Source organism: Ovis canadensis, chromosome 8, assembly GCF_042477335.2.
Source record: "Ovis canadensis isolate MfBH-ARS-UI-01 breed Bighorn chromosome 8, ARS-UI_OviCan_v2, whole genome shotgun sequence".
In the NCBI taxonomy this organism is placed as follows: Eukaryota; Metazoa; Chordata; class Mammalia; order Artiodactyla; family Bovidae; genus Ovis; species Ovis canadensis.
Genome location: NC_091252.1, coordinates 64,304,392 through 64,325,379, shown reverse-complemented (window position 1 = coordinate 64,325,379; position 20,988 = coordinate 64,304,392). Strand labels below are relative to the sequence as shown.

The window sequence follows — 20,988 nt, the reverse complement described above, 5'->3', positions numbered from 1 at the left end:
TCATGCAAAGTACTGGGCTTGATGAAGCACAAGCTGGAATCCAGATTGCCAGGAGAAATATCAGTAACCTCAGGTACGCAAATGACACCACCCTTATGGGAGAAAGCAAAAAGTAACTGAAGAGCCTCTTGATGAAAGTGAAAGAGGAGAGTGAAAAAGAAGGCTTAAAACTCAACATTCAAAAAACTAAGATCATGGCATCCAGTCCTATCACTTCATAGCTAATAGATGGGAAAACAATTGAAACAATGACAGACTTTATTTTCTTAGGCTCCAAAATCACTGGAGATGGTGACTGCAGCCGTGAAATTAAAAGATGCTTGCTCCTTGGAAAAAAAGCTATGCCCAATCTAGATAGCATATTTAAAAGCAGAGACGTTACTTTGCCGACAAAGGTTCACTAGTCAAAAATATGGTTTTTTAACAGTCATGTACGGATGTGAGAGTTGTACTATATAGAAAGCTCAGCACCGAAATATTGATAACTGTGGTATTGCAGAAGACTCTTTAGAGTCCCTTGGACTGCATGGAGATCAAACCAGTCAATCCTGGAAGGAAATCAGTCCTTTTCATTGGAAAGACTGATGCTGAAGCTGAAACTCCATACTTTGGCCACCTGATGCAAAGTATTGACTCACTGGAAAAGCCCCTGATGGTGTGAAAGATTGAAGGCAGGAGAAGGGGATGACAGAGGATGAGATGGTTGGATGGCATCACTGAATCAATGGGCATGAGTTTGAGCAAGCTCTGGGAGTTGGTGATGGACAGAGAAGTGTAGCATGCTACAGTCCGAGGGGGTCTCAGAGTCAGAAGCAACTGAGCGAATGAAATGAACTGAACTGAACCTCTATTTGAGATTGGAAATTCCCTGAAGCCTGGATATATGGCAAGTGTCATCAGAAAGGATAATTTCCTTGCTTAATGAAAAAACAAACTGAAGGCTTGCTTTTCTTTCTTGAGAATATATTATAGTTATCAGATACTGATCCATGGAGAATTTTATCCTATCCAATTGAAATAATATGTTAAGATGGTTATAGTGAATTACTTTGGAGAGTTAACTGGTTCTCTGTAACACTTTTCTTCAAACTATGTTTCCTACTGATTTACCTTTCAATTGCCATTTTATGAAATGATATTGGATACCTGATTTATTAGTTCTTTTTCATTTACTCCTTGGATAAAATAAAAGTTAACCTGTGTCATTCCCCTTTGGAAGGAGACTGTGTCTAGTTGAAACACTGGAGCAGTTATTAAAATGTGAGGGTTTGTACTTCCCTAGTGGCTCAGATGGTAAAGCGTCTATCTACAATTCGGGAGACCCGGGTTCGAGCCCTGGGTTGGGAAGATCCCCTGGAGAAGGAAATGGCAATCCACTCCAGTACTATTGCCTGAAAATTCCCATGGACAGAGGAGCCTGGTAGGCTACAGTTTGTGGGGTCGCAAAGAGTCAGACACGACTGAGCAACTACACTTTCACACACTTTACACTTTATAGAGAAAGAAGATGTTGGAAGTAGAAGCCAAGAGAGAAAAGCTAAAGAAGAAAGGATTGAATATAGAAAATGGATACTTGTTAAAAGGGAATTTAAGTATCTACTAGAAAGGTCTGAGATTAGATTTAGGGATCCCCTTGTTTGTTCATTCAGCCATCATCTCTTGACACTGTGATGGCTGCTTTAAGGCAGGTTCCTCAGTTCAGTTCAGTCACTCAGACGTGTCCAACTCTTTGCGACCCCATGAATTGCAGCATGCCAGGCCTCCCTGTCCATCACCAGCTCCCGGAGTTCACTCAGACCCGCGTCCATTGAGTCAGTGATGCCATCCAGCCATCTCATCCTCGGTCGTCCCCTTCTCCTCCTGCCCCCAATCCCTCCCTGCGTCAGAGTCTTTTCCAATGAGTCAGCTCTTCTCACGAGGTGGCCAAAGTACTGGAGTTTCAGCTTTAGCTTCATTCCTTCCAAACAAATCCCAGGGTTGATCTCCTTCAGAATGGACTGGTTGGATCTCCTTGCAGTCCAAGAGACTCTCAAGAGTCTTCTCCAACACCACAGTTCATCCATACATGACCACAGGAAAAACCATAGCCTTGACTAGATGGACCTTAGTTGGCAAAGTAATGTCTCTGCTTTTGAATATAGTATCTAGGTTGGTCATAACTTTTCTTCCAAGGAGTAAGCGTCTTTTAATTTCATGGCTGCAGTCACCATCTGCAGTGAGTTTGGAGCCCAAAAAATAAAGTCTGACACTGTTTCCCCATCTATTTCCCATGAAATGATGGGACCAGATGCCATGATCTTCGTTTTCTGAATGTTGAGCTTTAAGCCAACTTTTTCACTCTCCTCTTTCACTTTCATCAAGAGCCTTTTTAGCTCCTCTTCACTTTCTGCCATAAGGGTGGTGTCATCTGCATATCTGAGGTTATTGATATTTCTCCCAGCAATCTTGATTCCAGCTTGTGTTTCTTCCAGTCCAGCATTTCTCATGATGTACTCTGCATATAAGTTAAATAAGCAGGGTGACAATATACAGCCTTGACGTACTCCTTTTCCTATTTGGAAGCAGTCTGTTGTTCCATGTCCAGTTCTAACTGTTGCTTCCTGACCTGCATACAGATTTCTCAAGAGGCAGGTCTGGTGGTCTGGTATTCCCATCTCTCTCAGAATCTTCCACAGTTTATTGTGATCCACATAGTCAAAGGCTTTGGCATAGTCAATAAAGCAGAAATAGATGTTTTTCTGGAACTCTATTGCTTTTTCCATGATCCAGCGGATGTTAGCAATTTGATCTCTGGTTCCTCTGCCTTTTCTAAAACCAGCTTGAACATCAGGGAGTTCACGGTTCACGTATTGCTGAAGCCTGGCTTGGAGAATTTTGAGCACTGCTTTACTAGCATGTGAGATGAGTGCAATTGTGCGGTAGTTTGAGCATTCTTTTGCATTTCCTCTCCTTGGAATTGGAATGAAAACTGACCTTTTCCAGTCCTGTGGCCACTGCTGAGTTTTCCAAATTTGCTGGCATATTGAGGGCAGCACTTTCACAGCATCATCTTTCAGGATTTGGAACAGCTCAACTGGAATTCCATCACCTCCACTAGCTTTGTTCATGGTGATGCTTTCTAAGGCCCACTTGACTTCACTTTCCAAGATGTCTGGCTCTAGATTAGTGATCACATCATCATGATTATCTGGGTCGTGAAGATCTTTTTTGTACAGTTCTTCCATGTATTCTTGCCACCTCTTCCTAATATCTTCTGCTTCTGTTAGGTCCATACCATTTCTGTCCTTTATCAAGCCCATCTTTGCATGAAATGTTCCCTTGGTAGCTCTAATTTTCTTGAAGAGATCTCTAGTCTTTCCCATTCTGTTGTTTTCCTCTATTTCTTTGCATTGATCACTGAAGAAGGCTTTCTTATCTCTTCTTGCTATTCTTTGGAACTCTGCATTCAGATGCTTATATCTTTCCTTTTCTCCTTTGCTTTTCACCTCCCTTCTTTTCACAGCTATTTGTAAGGCCTCCCCAGAGAGCCATTTTGCTTTTTTGCATTTCTTTTCCATGGGGATGATCTTGATCCCTGTCTCCTGTACAGTGTCATGAACCTCATTCCATAGTTCATCAGGCACTCTATCTATCAGATCTAGGGCCTTAAATATATATCTCACTTCCACTGTATAATCATAAGGGATTTGATTTAGGTCATACCTGAATGGTCTAGTAGTTTTCCCTACTTTTCTTCAATTTAAGTCTGAATTTGGTAATAAGGAGTTCATGATCTGAGCCACAGTCAGCTCCTGGTCTTGTTTTTGTTGACTATATAGAGCTTCTCCATCTTTGGCTGCATATAATATAATCAATCTGATTTCAGTGTTGACCATCTGATGATGTCCATGTGTAGAGTTTTCTCTTGTGTTGTTGGAAGAGGGTGTTTGCTATGACCAGTGCATTTTCTTGGCAAAACTCTATTAGTCTTTGCCCTGCTTCATTCCACATTCCAAGGCCAAATTTGCCTGTTACTCCAGGTGTTTCTTGACTTCCTACTTTTGCATTCCAGTTTCCTTTAATGAAAAGGACATCTTTTTTGGGTGTTAGTTCTAAAAGGTCTTGTAGGTCTTCATAAAACCATTCAACTTCAGCTTCTTCAGCATTACTGGTTGGGGCATAGACTTGGATAACTGTAATATTGAATGGTTTGCCTTGGAAATGAACAGAGATTATTCTGTCGTTTTTGCGATTGCATCCAAGTACTGCATTTCAGACTCTTTTGTTGACCATGATGGCTACTCCATTTCTTCTGAGGGATTCCTGCCCACAGTAGTAGATATAATGGTCATCTGAGTTAAATTCACCCATTCCAGTCCATTTTAGTTTGCTGATTCCTAGAATGTCGACATTCACCCTTGCCATCTCCTGTTTGACCACTTCCAATTTGCCTTGATTCATGGACCTGACATTCCAGGTTCCTATGCAGTATTGCTCTTTACAGCATCGGATCTTGCTTCTATCACCAGTCACATCCACAACTGGGTATTGTTTTTGCTTTGGCTCCATCCCTTCATTCTTTCTGGAGTTATTTCTCCACTGATCTCTAGTAGCATATTGGGCACCTAATGACCTGGGGAGTTCCTGTTTTGGTATCCTACCATTTTGCCTTTTCACACTGTTCATGGGGTTCTCAAGGCAAGAATACTGAAGTGGCTTGCCATTCCCTTCTCCAGTGAACCACGCTCTGTCAGACCTCTCCACCATGACCCACCTGTCTTGGGTTGCCCCGCAGTCATGGCTTGGTTTCATTGAGTTAGACAAGGCTGTGGTCCTAGTGTGATTAGATTGACTAGTTTTCTGTGAGTATGGTTTCAATGTGTCTGCCCTCTGATGCGCTCTTGCAACACCTACCATCTTACTTGGGTTTCTCTTAGGCAGGTTCCTAAATGTGCTTAATTCTAAGAATCACCTGTTTTCTTGTCACATCGATTCTTAGCAAGAAGGGGCCATGGACCTGGAAACACTGAGAAATGCTGTTTTAGAAGATAGAAGATGTGTTAGATTTTGTCTCTGTTCTTGAGCAACTTACAATTTTTTCTGTGTCTCTAAGCCTCAGGTTTTTTTTTTTAATCTGTAAAATGTAGATAATAATGTTTTCCTTGCCAGTTTTCAAGGCAAATAAAAGAAAAATGTCTTCAGAGGCTTACTGGAGCTTGTAGATTGTTTAAGATATTGTTTTTTTATGTGAGGAATGGTGGTTGCTTTGAGAAAGAAAGAAAGTGAGGAGATACAAAGAATTTTAAAAAAAACTTTTATCTGCTCAATGTTCTGTTTTTCAAGTTTATATTCTGGATTTTATTTGTTAATAGGATGCCAAATATTCCTTGACAAATTTGTTTTCCATTGGTTATTCTTGTCTTCCTCCAAACCAGCAATTTATTTCAAATCTTTTAAATCATATCATAAACTCATACCTCCAGCACTTACACTATAACCCTTGTGTCCCAGATAAATGCCATTGACACTGCCTTAAAGGGTCATGCATGGCACCTTGCATTTGCGCAGAGAAGTACTTGTTGAATGAAGTGATAAAAGAATGAATCTCTAAATCCAACCTCATCTCTTTCCACTATACTCATGGCTAAAAATCCTATGTCCTTACTTTTAAGGACACTTGGAGAAAAATAGTTCATCATCCCTGTTATTTTTTTATGTTAACAACATCCCTCTTCAAAAAACACTTCCCTTAACCTTAAATCTCTCATGTTGGAGTTTAGCATGCTACCATATTTATATTTTCAAGTTACTTTTGTTCAAATAAAACAAATTATCTTTCTGTAGTAATCTTTAGCTGGGAATAATTTTCCTTTCTGTGATAATTAGCTGCTTTCAGTAATGTATTTTTTTGATTCATTTAGCAGCAGCAACAGAAGAACCAGAAGTGATTCCAGACCCAGCCAAGCAGACTGACAGAGTGGTGAAAATCGCAGGAATTAGTGCTGGGATTTTGGTGTTCATCCTCCTCCTCCTAGTAGTCATATTAATTGTAAAAAAGAGGTAAGACCTGATTTTGTTCTGTCCCACTCATTCACTGTTTATGTCACGGTTACTAGTTTTCAGACACTTCTTTGTTTCCCTGAGTTCTTTTTAAATGAGGATAAACAAGAATTGAATTTTAACAATATTGCCAGCATCTAAGTATATTTCTCCTGCTTGGAAAATAAATTCTAATTGATTATTTGCAGTTTAATTTTGGATATAAAATATGCTTTTGTCAATTTAACCTTGAAATCAGTGTATGAATTAAATTCCTCAAATGCTTGAGATATTAAGGTATCTAATGTTTTGAAGTTTTTTTATTACACATGGCAAAATAAGAGTTTATTATGATATTTGTTCTATGAATTATTGTGTACTTTTACTGTTTTTCTAAATGCTGACTACAAATAAGATGAGAAATATGAACATTATTTTATGAAGTTGTATTTAATATTCACTGACTAAATACTTTAGTACTTTAGTATGAACCAACTTTTTAAATTGAGCATTAGTGTTTTATACTATATCAATCAATATCGCCATCTTCTGGAATTATATGAAGATATTAAGACCTACAGGAATTTAAATTGAATTATATTTGGTAGATTAAGGTATACATCTACCAGAAAGCATATCAAAGAATACATTTTTTATAATTTGAACTTTTTCTTATACTATAAAATATCATTATCTGTAAGGCATTGTTTTAGAAGTTAATGGAACTCTCCAATCCTTCCAATCATATGTTTTAAACAATATTACAATCTGGAAGGATTACTAAAAAACCTTTGCTGAGTATAGTTCTAAAATATTGGTGTACAGACGTATTTCTCATTCATTAATTATATTGAATATAATAAAAGATGTTGCTTACTTTATACTAAATCATATACTATTATGATTGTTATTTTATACTCAAAATAAATCATTAATACTATAGATGACTCATACTACATGTTTAATGATTCCATAAGAGTTTATTTTAATGTATTGCCTCTTTACAATTACCCCCTGGAGATATATATGTTGGAGAAGACACATCTGCATTAGAAACATTAGGTATGCATTATAGTGTTTTGTGTTAAATTAGCTACATACGTGCTTTCCCCAATAGTGCTTTCTCTTTTTGCTGTTGTCTACCTCTGTGGTTGGAAATTATATCATATTTGAGACAGGAAGGTTTAAACATTTTGCTAATAAATTTGCCAATCAAGAGCAATAAAATCATTGAATACAACTTTCAGATCTTATGTTTCTACTTAGTTTAAATTTATATTTGGAGAGTTAAACTAAACTCTCTCTATTTAGAGAGCTAACTTTGCCTTAGAGTTAAAAGTATTTCAGCTACTTCAGGCTGGATATGAAAACATGAAAATGGCCTCTTGTTATGTCTTAGTTAAAATTGGGTTAATACTGGTTTTATTGGTTAATTATTTGAAAACACTTATTTGTTGTTGTAGCCTTTCTAATCTGTGGCTGTTTGTTTCAAAAATAACCAAAAATGAAACATAAATTTTCTAAAGTACATCACAACAATCTCTAAGCATGATTTTTGTGTGTGGTTAAAATGCTCTGACAACTCTCTAAAACTGCCTAATGCATCAAATTCTTTTCCTGGTTCATGTTTTAAATGGTTGGATAAAGAGCCTCTATATTAAAATGTTTAATGTTTGAGTTTTCATAGTTATGCTTTAATTGATTGTCTTCTACTAGAAAGTATGCTAGGGTTTTTGTTTTTTTTATTTTTCTCTTCCTCATCACTACCTCTAGGACTAGAGAAGTTGCAATTTTATAGGTAGATAAAGTTACATGCTTAGGTATATTATCTTCTATATAATATAACCAAGAATTCATTACCTAGCTATGAAACCTCATAATAACTTTTAGTTATATGTAGTATATCACACATATATTATGTATGATTTAATCATAAATATGTTTATTATACACACACAAAAGTATAGGTATTATAACAATGTTAGATAGGATCAAAGTTAACAATTTTAGTATATCATGTAGTCTCCCTATATGATATGCTAATATACAAATTTATAATAAAAATAATGGAAAAGAAATCATTTTAGCCTTGCATTATCTTTACTTTTATGGGAAATTGTTCATTACTCAAGACTTTATCGCTTACTAGGAGTAATATACGTAGGTGTATTTCTCACATTGAAAAAAAAATTCTGTGTATTTTTGGTTGTTGTATAAAGAAATGGTTTGGAATTTAGTGAAATTCTGCAGTGAAGGGTATATATAAAGTAAGTTTCTAGGCTAAGAAAAGGGATATTGCATCTTTCAAAATGCAAAGTCATTTTAATTTAATCACTGTTGAATTATTTCCAAATGTATGCCATTTTTCCATTGGTTATGTATTATTTTAAATTTGCAGCATGAATACATTAATAATTCCAAACATAAATTTGAAATTATGTTTCAGTACAGTAAATGTATATGATATCATGGTCACATACATCTGCTGTAGAAATACCTTTGTGCATATATAGTATATGGTACATATGTATATTCACATAATATATGTATGTACCTGTATATTAAGACATAATGACTTATTTATAGAAATTAATGTGTCATTCTGCATATATTCTATATTATCCTAATAGATCTTTATGTTTTATATTTAAAGAAAAATAGTCAATTTAGTGTAGAAGTTCTATACACAGCTATTCCATCTGTCATGACATTTAGATGGTAATGGATGATATTATGCTTAACTGCATGTTAAAAATACACAATCCATTTAATTTTTCAATTTTTTGGCTATAGAAAAGTCAGCATGTTATTTTTTCCAAATTATGTATTTTAAATTTTATTTTCTATTGCATATCTGTCTGTTTAATTGCATGGCAAAAAATATCTAACCAATGCATGAGCAAATTGAAATCCAACAAAAAAAAAAAAAACATGAATTTTATTTTATTTTATTTTACTTTTTAACGCACATTTTTCTGCTTTATTGAATGTGACAGAGTCACGCTTTTCATTCACCATTGCTTCTCTTTTTCCACTGTCTGTGATTTGCTTGCCAGGAGGAGCTACTATTCTTACTCCTACTACCTGTAAGTAGAAAATGGGTGATATACGACTTTACATGTGTTAAAGATGCAGTATCCCTTTTCAAAAAAAACAACAAACCAAAAAACAGAATGTTTGCAATTTTGATGACTGCAAAAAATATATTTTTCTGGACTCTAAAGCTATAAAGTATACCTATTAACCTATTTTATTAATAGGTTATTTTTAAAAAGGGATATTGTATTTCTGTATGTTCAGCTACTTTTAATTTTTATTTATGATTTTCCATAAGTAGTCATAGTCTATATCCCAAAACATCATTTACATACTTAAGTCAAACCTGTACATTATCAATATGATATCTTACTCATCTGGTAGAGATAGTGGTTGCAATTCACTAATACCTATTTTTACATGTGTGTGCTTTAGTTGCTCAGTCGTGTCCGACTCTTTGCAACCCCATGGACTGTAGTCCGCCAGGCTTATCTGTCCATAGGGATTCTCCAGGCAAGAATACTGGAGTGATTTTCCTTGCCCTCCTCCGGGGATCTTCCCAACCCAGGGCTCGAACCCAAGTCTCCCCCATTGCAGGCAGATTCTTTACCGTCTGAGCCACACTGTTATATCTGAAATAATGACCCAACTGATGTATTCATAGAAGAACATTCAAAATGCCTTCACAGAATGCAAATCAATTCAGGTCTGACTGTGATAACTTCTCTCCACATTTCCAGGAATCTGGGATCGGTTATGACTTCAGAACACCTTTGGTTTAGCTATGTAGGCAATCAGTATGCTCTGGTGAAAACGAATGGATAAAAATTATAATGTGGCAGTGATAAATAAATAAATCTTTTTAGAGAAGAAATTTCAAGTTTATTTATTATGACTTAAATAGGACAATGATTTTGTAAAACCAAGACCAAAAAAGAAAGAAAGGGTGTCAAACTAAACAAAACATAATAGGTGTTACATATCCTTTTTTGTGCTCCAAAGTTTTAGCTCTTCCTATGCTTAAGTATGAAATGCTACTCTTAATGAGGAAGGAGAGTCTTGTCCAGTCTGTTTCACTAATCATTCTCAGCTTATTACCTTAAATTCCAGCGTATACATTCAATCCAAAGGAATGATACAACAGAGTATTCTTGGTCATTGCTTGATCAATATTTGATCCACCAAATTTTGAGAGTCAAGGATTTTGATTAAGAATTTGGAGCATATATCCCACAGTATTTACTTCACTAAGTAAATTTAAGTTCGCTTTACAGAAAGATTTGGTGAGAGTCTCAATGACTATAACAGAATTCTGCCAACAGTTTAAATATTATAAACATTTGGCTTTTTAATATCTGATAAAATAAGCAAGTGTAAAGTAACAGTGCTCCTAGCTTATTGTGATGGATCATAATATCCTTGTTAAACCATGTTTGATGAAGCCAAAGGTAATTAAATGTACCGTTTCATACAATGATGAAGCACTTTTCCTCTTTATAGCCCACCCATATTTCCACCTGCAGAAGTTTATGCTGTTGGCTGCTTTGATAATGAAAGTCATTTGCACATCTGTCAAACTCAAGTAGTTGCAAAATGATCTGTTTAACTGTCCTGAAGCATACATTATATATGCTGGTTTCTCAGATGGAGACAAAATATCAAACATGCAAGAATCGATAAATATTTAATTATGAGAACATCAGTAAGGTTACCATTAGCCATCCATTTATCTATAATATTAGGATTGGATTGCCTTATTATAGATGTGTGGCATTTCTGTATTCTAGACTATGTATTAGGCTTTGATACTGTTACTGAAGTACTTAGGGTTCCTGGCATTATCAATCATGATTAGAAAAAAGTTCAACAGACTTATGTATTTAAAAGCTGCTTAAACAGATCTAGTGAAGCAAATCTAAACTAGACAGTTTTTAAAAGAAATGTAGAAATAAATTATTGTAAAATTTAAAAGAAAACCAGATGTAATCTTTGAACTCAAAATTCATTGGCATCGTCGTAGTAACTGTCAGTTCTTGATCAAAGCACTTAACTCTGGTGATAATATTTATTTCTTTTGTAATAACCTGAAATAAAGCCTACCTCACAGGGTTGTTGTGAGGATTAAGGTATAAGAAAAAGCTGATAATACATGGTTGGCAGATACCAACAAAGGTTTTATATATATTCTCTCATAGTCTATCTACTAACAAAGTTTTGTGAATCTGAAAAGTAAAAATCCTTCATTGCTATGAAAACTTTTACCTGTCATCCATTTGACAAGTTCATTGCTTCTTATTTTTTCTCAATCATAAAATGTTTAAATTATATATTTTAAGGTAAAGCCTCAAATTTTGAATGTCTTTACCATTTGCTTCAAACTATCTGTCTTCAAATTTTTACATTGTTTTTAATCCAAATTTCAAGTTGTCTTATTTTTAGCCATGTCAATCTCTCAGAATTTTTAAGGAATGAATTTATTCTTTCTTCTTATCCAAGAAACAAAGACTGAAAGTTATTTCTTCAACTCTTTTTTAAACTTTAAAATGGCAAAGCATTTGTGCTACATCCACATTCTTCTCAAATTTATAACAACTAATGTTTAACTCTTAGAGCAGTGACTGCTTCATATTATAATACACATGGTAATGTGGCAATTAAAAAAAAGTAACTGGATATAGTATAAGGGCTTAGGCCTTGGAAGCAGGTCATTCTTTACTGCTTATTAGATTAATAACCTTGGGCAAGTTATTTAACTTGTCTAAGCCTCAGTGATCTCATCTATACAATTAGAAATCTCATGCCTTCTTCAGTTCATTGATCTGAGAATTAATTGAGTTAACAAATGACAAGTGCCGAGCATATAAGAGACCTAATTCATCCATTGGGACAAGTATTTAATGAGTGTCTGCTCTGTGCCAGACACTGCTCTGAGTGCTAGGGCTATATAGAGGGTTCTTCCCTTCATGGAACACACAGTGGGAAAAACAGAAGGATACTTGCAATGATAATGTGATAAGTATTATTATAGGCAGAAAACATGGTGGTTTAAAAATACCTACCAGGAAAACCTAGTCTGAGAAAGGTTATATATGCTCAGTTAGAGAAGTCTCCCTGATGAGGCAAGACAGAATTGGAAGTTAACCGATATTAGAGATAAAAGAATATTGTAGGCCGAAGGACAAAGAGCCCATAGGCAAGTTTGGAACTATCCTAGAGGTAAGTTTGAAAAGTGAAGGCTGTAGAATAACCTATGACCTACTGATGTATAATTTGTCCCATACACTCTTCCAAAAAATAGGACCACTTGAAAGAATAAGAAAATATACATATTTAGATTCATGACTTCTCTTTAAAAGTAATTTTAAAATTAGAAACTACTCTGGGATCAAATGCCAATGTTCACTTAGGTAAGTTGCCCCCTAAATTGCTCTCCAATTCCCCATAATCCCCACCCTTCCCTGTGCTGTCTCACTATGGGAAGCAACACTTTTATATTCCCTGTCTAAAACCTGTTAGGAGTTTTGCAGAGCTTTTGCCCACTAGCCTAGAAAAAAGACATATTTCAATGAATAGAGCAAGTATTACTGCTAAATAATGGTGGTGGTGATGGTAGTTGTGACGACGTGGTGGTGGTGGTGGTGGTGGTAGTTTTTGTTATACTTTTGTCGTTGTTTTATTATTGATAATACTATCCTTATCATTGTTATTATTTCTAAAATGTATAATGCCATTTCCATCCCTAAAGCTTAGTTTATGACTATCTTACTTAGATGTCATATATGCTATGTCAATATAATGGATATTGTTGGGTATGTATGCTTGAGGCTAAGTACTATAATTCTCAGAGAAAAATATCCCACACATGAGTAGCTATCAAATTAATAGATTAATTTTCTAAAGGAAAAGCTTTTGGACATAAATACAACTACTAAATAAATAACTAACATATTTGTAGTGTATCAGTATATTTATTCTAGTACAGATACTAATGAGAATCAGAAAATTTTATCCTAGTTAATAATCCAGCTGAGAAATGTTATTCTTAAAATAACTAAAATATATTTCCAAGGCACCTAAACTGCTGCCGTAAACTTAGAAACATAATCTGGCTTCTATAGGCATTTAGAGTCCTTTTCTTTTTATTAGTATGAAATGAATTTTATATACCTTAAATAGTTTTTTAATTGCATGTCTCATGTGTAACATTCACAACGAACCAGATTGGATTTCACATCCTTGATATGTAAGATAAAGATGTCAGTGTCTGAGGAGCTCAAAGTCTAACTCTGCTCATTTCCAAATCTCCTGTGTCTTTTGTTTTGCTGCATCTGTAAGGCCATTCTGTAGTTGGCACTCTGCCATGGGGTTCTGAAACATATTTTTAGGATCTGACCATGTTTATTATTTAATATTATGATCATTTGCATAATACCTCTACACAGCATTTTCCAAACTTTTCTCAAAGTACTTTTCTTATAAAGTACATAATTTCCCCATATATTCCTGAGTGTTTGCCTTGTATCAAGCTGCAGTTTATTCTACAAATTTCCTGATTAGGTTTGGATTAATGTTATATAAATATATTTTAAAATGTTAATTCTACACATTGCATTTTTACTGAACAAAAAGGCAAAGAATGAAGAATAGAGTTTGTCTATTTTAACTGGATGACTGTAATAAAATAAACTTGAAAAAGTAGTCATGTTATTCCCACAGAACATCTTCTGAAGTTTTGATCAAGCGTGTTAATCACCCAGAAGGAAAACCAAAATTTAGCCTTAACTTGTTTTCTTTGAACAACTCTACTAAGGAAGCATTTACTTACTGTTTTAATAAAGTATAGTTATGCTTTATGATAATTTATTGTAATGATAAAATACAAGAAGTGATGAGACATTTGGGTTGACAGCTTGAATGTTAAAATATCCATATGACAAATAAAACAATTTTATAGCAATCAACAAATATTGTTTGGATGTTAAACTTAATTCCTGAAATTATGACATATTCTTAGAGTTTCTAAAACAAATCTATATCTTTACCCTCGGGTTTTCCTGAACTACTTACTGCTGGTGTCAGTTCTCCTTCAAGCCTCACGCTAAGGTTTCCCTTTCGTATTTGTCTTGGCAGCAAGCTTGCTAAGAAACGCAAAGATGCGATGGGGAACACCCGGCAGGAAATGACACACATGGTAAATGCTATGGATCGAAGTTATGCTGATCAGAGCACTCTGCATGCGGAAGACCCTCTTTCCATCACCTTCATGGACCAACATAATTTTAGTCCAAGATGTAAGTTCTTTACCAAAATGTTGATCAATGACTTTTAAAGCTATTTAAGTTCTCTCTGAATTCAACACATTAGCTTTTGAATAGAGGGGAAATAAGACAGAGTGGAAGAAGAAACTGGAAATAGAAAAAGTGATATGGAGTACAACCGAGTTTATCAGAAGGCTTGTTTTCAGTCTTGATATTTGATTTAGTTTAACTTCAAACTGTATGAATTTCATTACTATAAGAGACATTGATACACCACTCAGACCAAATCTTATTGCTTTAAGTTAAAATATTTGATTGCCTACATAAAATTAGCTCATCAGAATTTATAATTGCTTTGTATTTGAATCTTCCATTGTGTAAGGTTAAGTCTTTTGAGATATGAGATATCATAATTCTTTCTGGGAATTATTGGCATGGGAAAAGTCATTCTATTTAATTATTCTATAGATGCCTCAAGAATTTCAGTAATAAAAAGTTAACCAGAGAAAAGAGAAATCTACATACTGTTAAGTATCTGGTGTGAAGTCCGAAAGTTTACTTGAACTGAGGGATTGAGAGGGAATGGTGAAATCCATCTATTCACTCATCTATGTTAAGAATTGCAAATGTTTATCTGTGGAGGCATATCTTTTAAAACAGTTCCTCTAAAGTATTGTTTGATGCCCCATGATCAGTATTATTGTTTATCTTCAAATTTTCAAGAATTTTGTTTATCCCATTCGATAGCACTGTGTTTATTTTGTTACTTAAAATTAAGTTCAATTACCTGACTGTCTCTTCAAATAACTAAGTGAAATTGGTACTTGAGGAAAGCAAATTGTGTTTATCCTTGGCCTTGTGTCCACAGAGGCATTTGCCACAGATCCCAGTTTGGGAAAAACTGTATAAGGAAAGAAGTAAACAATAGAAGTGTTATTTTTGATACAGATTATAAAAATATGTAGTGGTAAGACTGAGAAAATAAAGTATTTGTAGGTTTATGCCTTTATGGCTTTTCAAAAGGGAATGTTTTTTCTGAAATGTTCAGCTTGGTGCAAACTTTTTAAAAATTATTGGCCATGATTTTCCCTGATATGTACCTATATCATATTAGTAGTTAAGGATATTATAATGAGTCATTTTGGAATTTAGTTTTAATAGTGATAAGGACTTTCTGATCTGTTCTATTTTTTTTTTCACTGTAAGATAAATAATAGAGAAAAACATAAAACATTGTTGCTATTGAAAGTTTTGCTGAAAGTATAGATGTATCATTTCTCTAACCATTTGATTTAAAAATTAATCAATTAAAGACTTGAAAGAATTTTTGTTTCCAAAGCTTTTCTATCTAATGCCTGTATACCTTATTATGAAGTTTGAATTTAGCAGTATATCTCTAAATATACACTTATGAACTTGGAGAAAGGATTAAATCTATTTTCCAAAGTTAGCAAAAGTAGAATGAATATAATTACCTCTCCAAGTACCTCACCCTGGATAGATCTAAATGCATTTTTCCCCCTAATTTTATAATCTTTATAAATTGAAGTTGAATCTTCTTGGTTTTTAAAATTGGACTAACTACTGAACTATAATTATAGATGCACCTTTCCTGGTATTTTGAGGTAACCCAAGTTGAGAAAAAGAATGGTCCCTTTGCAGGTTATAGTAATAAAGAAAGTTTAGTATTTATATTTCTTAAGAAATGACAAATCTATTGTAAAGGAAAAAAGAATATGAAATACAGCTTTAGGGCAATATATTCCTTCATGAGCTTTGTTTTCCTGCAGTGCCCAGTGATCCACTTGTGCCGACCGCTGTGTTAGGTGAGGCCCTAATTCTTTGTCATCATTTTTGCATGGATCACACCTTCTTGCATGGGTTACAGCTTTGTCTACACAGTATTTACAGTGCAGGAAGCAGTTTGATTTTGAAAATGTAGTCCTGATTTTATCAGAGAGCAATTGTGATCAACCCAATTAGATCTAGTGCATTTCAAATTAGTTGGGTATACTTTTTTAAAACAACTTATCCTTTAATTCTAGGTTCTGTTAGATTTGGAGTGAGTACAAGGACCCTTAATATGAATATATAACTAATGTTTATATATGCAAGTTAGTAGAATGAATCCAAATGTACACATTTCAGGGGCCAGTGCTACCAGAATCACTAGTGTGTGTGTGTGTGTGTGTGTGTATGTGTATGTATATATACATATATATATATATATAAAATATACCTGATTTAAAGGGATTTTTCTAAATCCTCCTAATTTTATAACAACTAAAGAATAAATTTCCAAGTAAACATTTGGCATTTGTGCATTTGCTTTAGTTTTGTCTTAGTTAAGAATTTATAAATGCAAGTAAAATTGCTACAGTATTAATAATGGAGTTTTACATTGTATATGCACTTTACATGATAAGTGTTATCTTTCAAAAAATTTACATTAATCCAAGATTTACCACTACATTGGAGAAGGAAATGGAAACCCACTCCAGAATTCTTGCCTGGAGAATTTCATGAACAGAGAAGCCTGGCGGCCTACAGTCCATGGAGTCGCAAAGAGTTGGCCACGATTGAGCAACTAACACTACCAGCATATAACATCTAAGACAGCTAGTATTGCTAGTAATAAATAAGACCTTTCCAGCTGTAAAACTAAATGAATCTTTAACAATATATTTAAGAATGCAATGAGTTTCATTTCGATTTGCACTCTATCCCTTGACGAATTACATAGCCATGATTTGACCAGCTGGCTTGTACGTTCACAAGTTGTCTTATCAGTTTGTCCCCGTGCTTCTAATATTTAAGATTTAATCAGAGAAATGTAGAAATTGCCAGATAAATGTACCTTTAAAATTCCAAGTTCTCATGCTTTATATTTAAATTTCTTTGAACATAAGACATCAGTTTACACATATTTTTATTATCAGTGTATTCAATGTTTAATTATATTTTCAAAATATGTTAGAACAATAGAACTAACTCAGTTAAATAAAATATACCTTTTTGACTAAAATAGTTACTAAAAGTTAAAATTTTATAATACAAAGGGATATTCTAAAAGAATCTGTAAGTCAGTGTTTTCTGTCTCTGATTGCACTCTCCCTTTGATATTCCCACCAGCAAGGTCAGGGAATTTGCCCCAAAGGATGGCCTAATCATATAGGGAAGAGCCAGGAATCACGATCTTTGAGAGGCATCAAATTCCTCTGAAAATGTCATCTTCTGTTGAGCACTGTAGAATGAGGTCAGCATCAAGCTCATAAATTAAATTCAATGAAGTTATTAAAAATTCAAGGAAAAAGATTGTTACCTGTTAAAATTTCCTTATGGTAATATTCAAAGACATGTAGAATTGGGTCTAATAACTCTCAGTCCTCTTGTGAACTCACAAATATGAACTCATGAAAATATTCATAAAAAATGTCTTTGCTTCCCCTTCAATAAAATGATATAATAATTCTTACCATATCTTCTCCACAGAGCTTAGTAAAGAGAAAATGAGATAATGTATAAAGTTTAAAATATTGTAATAATTTTCCCATGAAAGAGGATATTTATTTTTAAGGAAGGCTAGAGTTAACGCAACAGAATTATAAATCTATTCATTTAAAAAATCATTGTGCATTTTATTTCATTTTGTAAGTCTAGCTGGTTGATATTTATATTTCTTCTTTGAAAACTAAATAGCTTGTTAATCATACCAAATTTAGAAATGATTTGTTGCATTTTTCATCATTCTTGGAATCACTGTGTTTATAGTTTTACATCCAGTTTATTTTGTATTTATAAAGCAATTTTTGAAATCACTTCAAATATTGCTTGATATTAATATCTGCTTACTGATTTAAAAAGAAGTCGGAAACTTTTGTATTGATTCATATTTTTGTTTTTTTGTGTTTCACTGCTGCATTGGGTTAAAGTCCCTATTACTGGTAAGTGTATTGCAAAGAACTCTAGAAGACCTGTCCTTCAAAGAAATATTTAAAGTTATTCTTAAATGTGTAGTGAGGATAATAATTAGTACATGTACTCTTGCTTCTAGTCGCATTGTTGGGTAATTCAATGAGGTGAGGTAGAAATGTATAGATATTAATAATTCATGTGTGATTATTTTAAAAATACTGCTCATTGTACTACTGTATTAAAGCTTAATGCAAAGCAAAAGGCACTGTCTATCTCATATTGATACGTAATCATGTAAGATCTGAAATATGGCTGAATCCTCTGTTTCTTACTGAGCCTTTTACAAATGTAAATATTCCACTGCTCCAGCAAGTACAATGTGAGCTCTGGGTCTGCCTCACAGAGCACTGACTGCCTTTATTCCAGCTTGGGTGATTGCATTTTGCCTTCCTAAGAGCCTGTTCTCTTTACTTCTTATCCTAAGCTGTATATTCTGTGATAGTGCCCCAATCAGTGGCTTCTGGATTTAATTTTACAGGGAAGATGTATATTTCTTTATGTCAGTCTATTGATTGCAGTATTTTAGCAAAGGTAGACCAACTGAGTGTCGTCTCATAGAAAAAATAGTAAACACTCGTGAATCATGATTGCTAGCAAATGTTTGTGTGTAGAGGGGTGGGAAACCAGAGTAAAAAGCATTAATTCTTTTGGGTATTTTTAGGTCCAAACAGAATCCAACAGAATTTTTTTTAAATTCAATGTGGAGTGTTAGAAGTAAATGCAAAAGAAAAAACTACATTCAGCCTAGTAAGAGAAAATAAAGTAAATGCAATCAAGCTAAATTATAGAAGCACACAAATCTGATTGTGGGGTTCTTTTTCTTTTTTTCCTTCTCCAGGAAGAAAAAATGTTTATCATGGGGACAACAATTCATTTTTTGCCATATCCTATTTGTAGAGTTGGTGATAGAACAGGCAAATGTACCAGCACTTGAAATATGTTTTAACTGTTAACTAAATATCGTTCTCTACAGTATGCAGTATCATTAAAACAAAAGTTCCCCTAAGAGTGTACTTTCTCTTCTGTTAATGAGTATGGCAGTATAACGTTTGCCAAAGTAACACCCCTTAAAACATTTGTTTTTTTTAAAGATGGTAAGTTTAAATGTGATCATTATAAGCATGCTTCTTCTCGTTGTAATGATTAGCACTATGGTCATTAAAATAATATTTATTTTTCAGAGGTAAAATGTTCTTGTTCTTTTCTTCCTTCTTATGACAGAGACTTAAGAGTTTCTTTTCATTTTAAGCTAACAACACAGTTGGGATGGGGCCTGCACTTAAATGTGGGTGGTGAGGGATTTAATGGATTTGTAACTAATTGATTCATTGAAATATTGAAATATTTATTGAGTGACTGCTTTTACCAGGCACTAAGAATAAAAAGAAAACTATGACTCTTGTCTCTACATGCTAAGCATTTAGAGTTTAGTTAGAAAAAGAGATCAAGAAATAACTGATTAAAATACATTATGAGTGAAATGAATGTAGGAGAACAGAAGGCCATGGGAACGTAAAGCAGGCGCTGTGTAACTCAGCCAAGATGGGCCATGGAGGAATTCCAGAAGTATCTAAATATTTTGTCCCAGAGACAAACCAAGGTTTCTTGTACACAGTAACCAGAAGAGTCAAAATGTATCCGCAATAAAAAATAGCAATAATAATAAACCAAGGGAGTAGAGATGAAGTGCAAATGCACGTGTAACCTGGCTAGCAGACATAGCGGGCCATGGGCTGATTCTGTAAAATGTTCAGGTTTACGGGTCTGGAGTGTTTCATGGTAAAACGTCCCAGGTGGAAGGGCATAAGTAGGACTACAGTGGGGATGGGTTGCCTATATAGGGAGGTTGGGATATGGGTGGGAAAGAATTTGTTCAATTTAATCAACAATGAAAACACCTCTCCAATTGACAACTTGATCTTCTTGTCCCACAATATACTACTGTGACTGAAGATAGAAGAAAAAAGTCAGAACTCAGCAAAATCTCCCACTTATACTTCTTTAAAGTGGATCAGCTGTTTCTCTACATCTCACAGCATCTGTTGTCTTGCTTATATACACATATTAATAATATGCCCTGACCTCCTACCTGGAGCTGAAGTAAAAGGCTTTGTCTTTATAGGGATGCTGCCCTAGGTCTGTACTATGTTTCTTTCTTCCTCCTATTATCAGAAAGATCATAAGATCTTAAAATCTGCTTTGCATAGATATATATTAAACAAGGTAACTTTGTCTTTTTTTTAATCTTCTGGAATCTGAAACATGGCAGATGAGAACCACAGTGCTACAGCAGAATCCAGTCGTCTTCTTGATGTACCTCGCTACCTGTGTGAGGGGACAGAATCCCCTTACCAGACGGGACAGCTGCACCCAGCCATCAGGGTAGCCGACTTACTGCAGCACATTAATCTCATGAAGACATCAGACAGCTATGGGTTCAAAGAGGAATATGAGGTGAAAGTTTCAATACTATGTTGAATCTTATTTCTAACCATGATACTCAGCAGAATTTAGCAGCTTTTCCTTCCATTTACATAGCAAGCACTGGAATACTCTGTAGACCCTCTAATCCTTTGTGAACAATCAAGTGGGCATTTGAGGAGAAGGATGTAGATGGATTGAAAAAAGGATATTTCCAGGGGATGTAGCTGGGTCAAAATTCATTTTAATAAAAAATGCTGGATTCCATAATTATTTTACT

The 20,988-nt window shown here is 34.4% G+C and overlaps 1 protein-coding gene across 4 annotated transcripts in view; it reads left to right on the top strand.

Annotated features, from left to right (window-relative positions):
• The window catches only part of PTPRK (protein tyrosine phosphatase receptor type K), a 619,247-nt gene that overhangs the window by 564,390 nt on the left and 33,869 nt on the right, over positions 1 to 20,988 (top strand). Inside the window, exons 14-18 of one of the 4 annotated variants that reach the window (XM_069598360.1) lie at positions 5,901 to 6,039; positions 14,185 to 14,345; positions 16,103 to 16,138; positions 18,245 to 18,256; positions 20,557 to 20,741. In XM_069598360.1, coding sequence (XP_069454461.1) covers positions 5,901 to 6,039; positions 14,185 to 14,345; positions 16,103 to 16,138; positions 18,245 to 18,256; positions 20,557 to 20,741 — 533 coding nt within the window. Of the gene's footprint in view, positions 1 to 5,900; positions 6,040 to 14,184; positions 14,346 to 16,102; positions 16,139 to 18,244; positions 18,257 to 19,125; positions 19,933 to 20,556; positions 20,742 to 20,988 lie in introns of those variants that run through there. The other 3 variants (XM_069598359.1, XM_069598358.1, XM_069598357.1) reach the window with 3 other exon arrangements.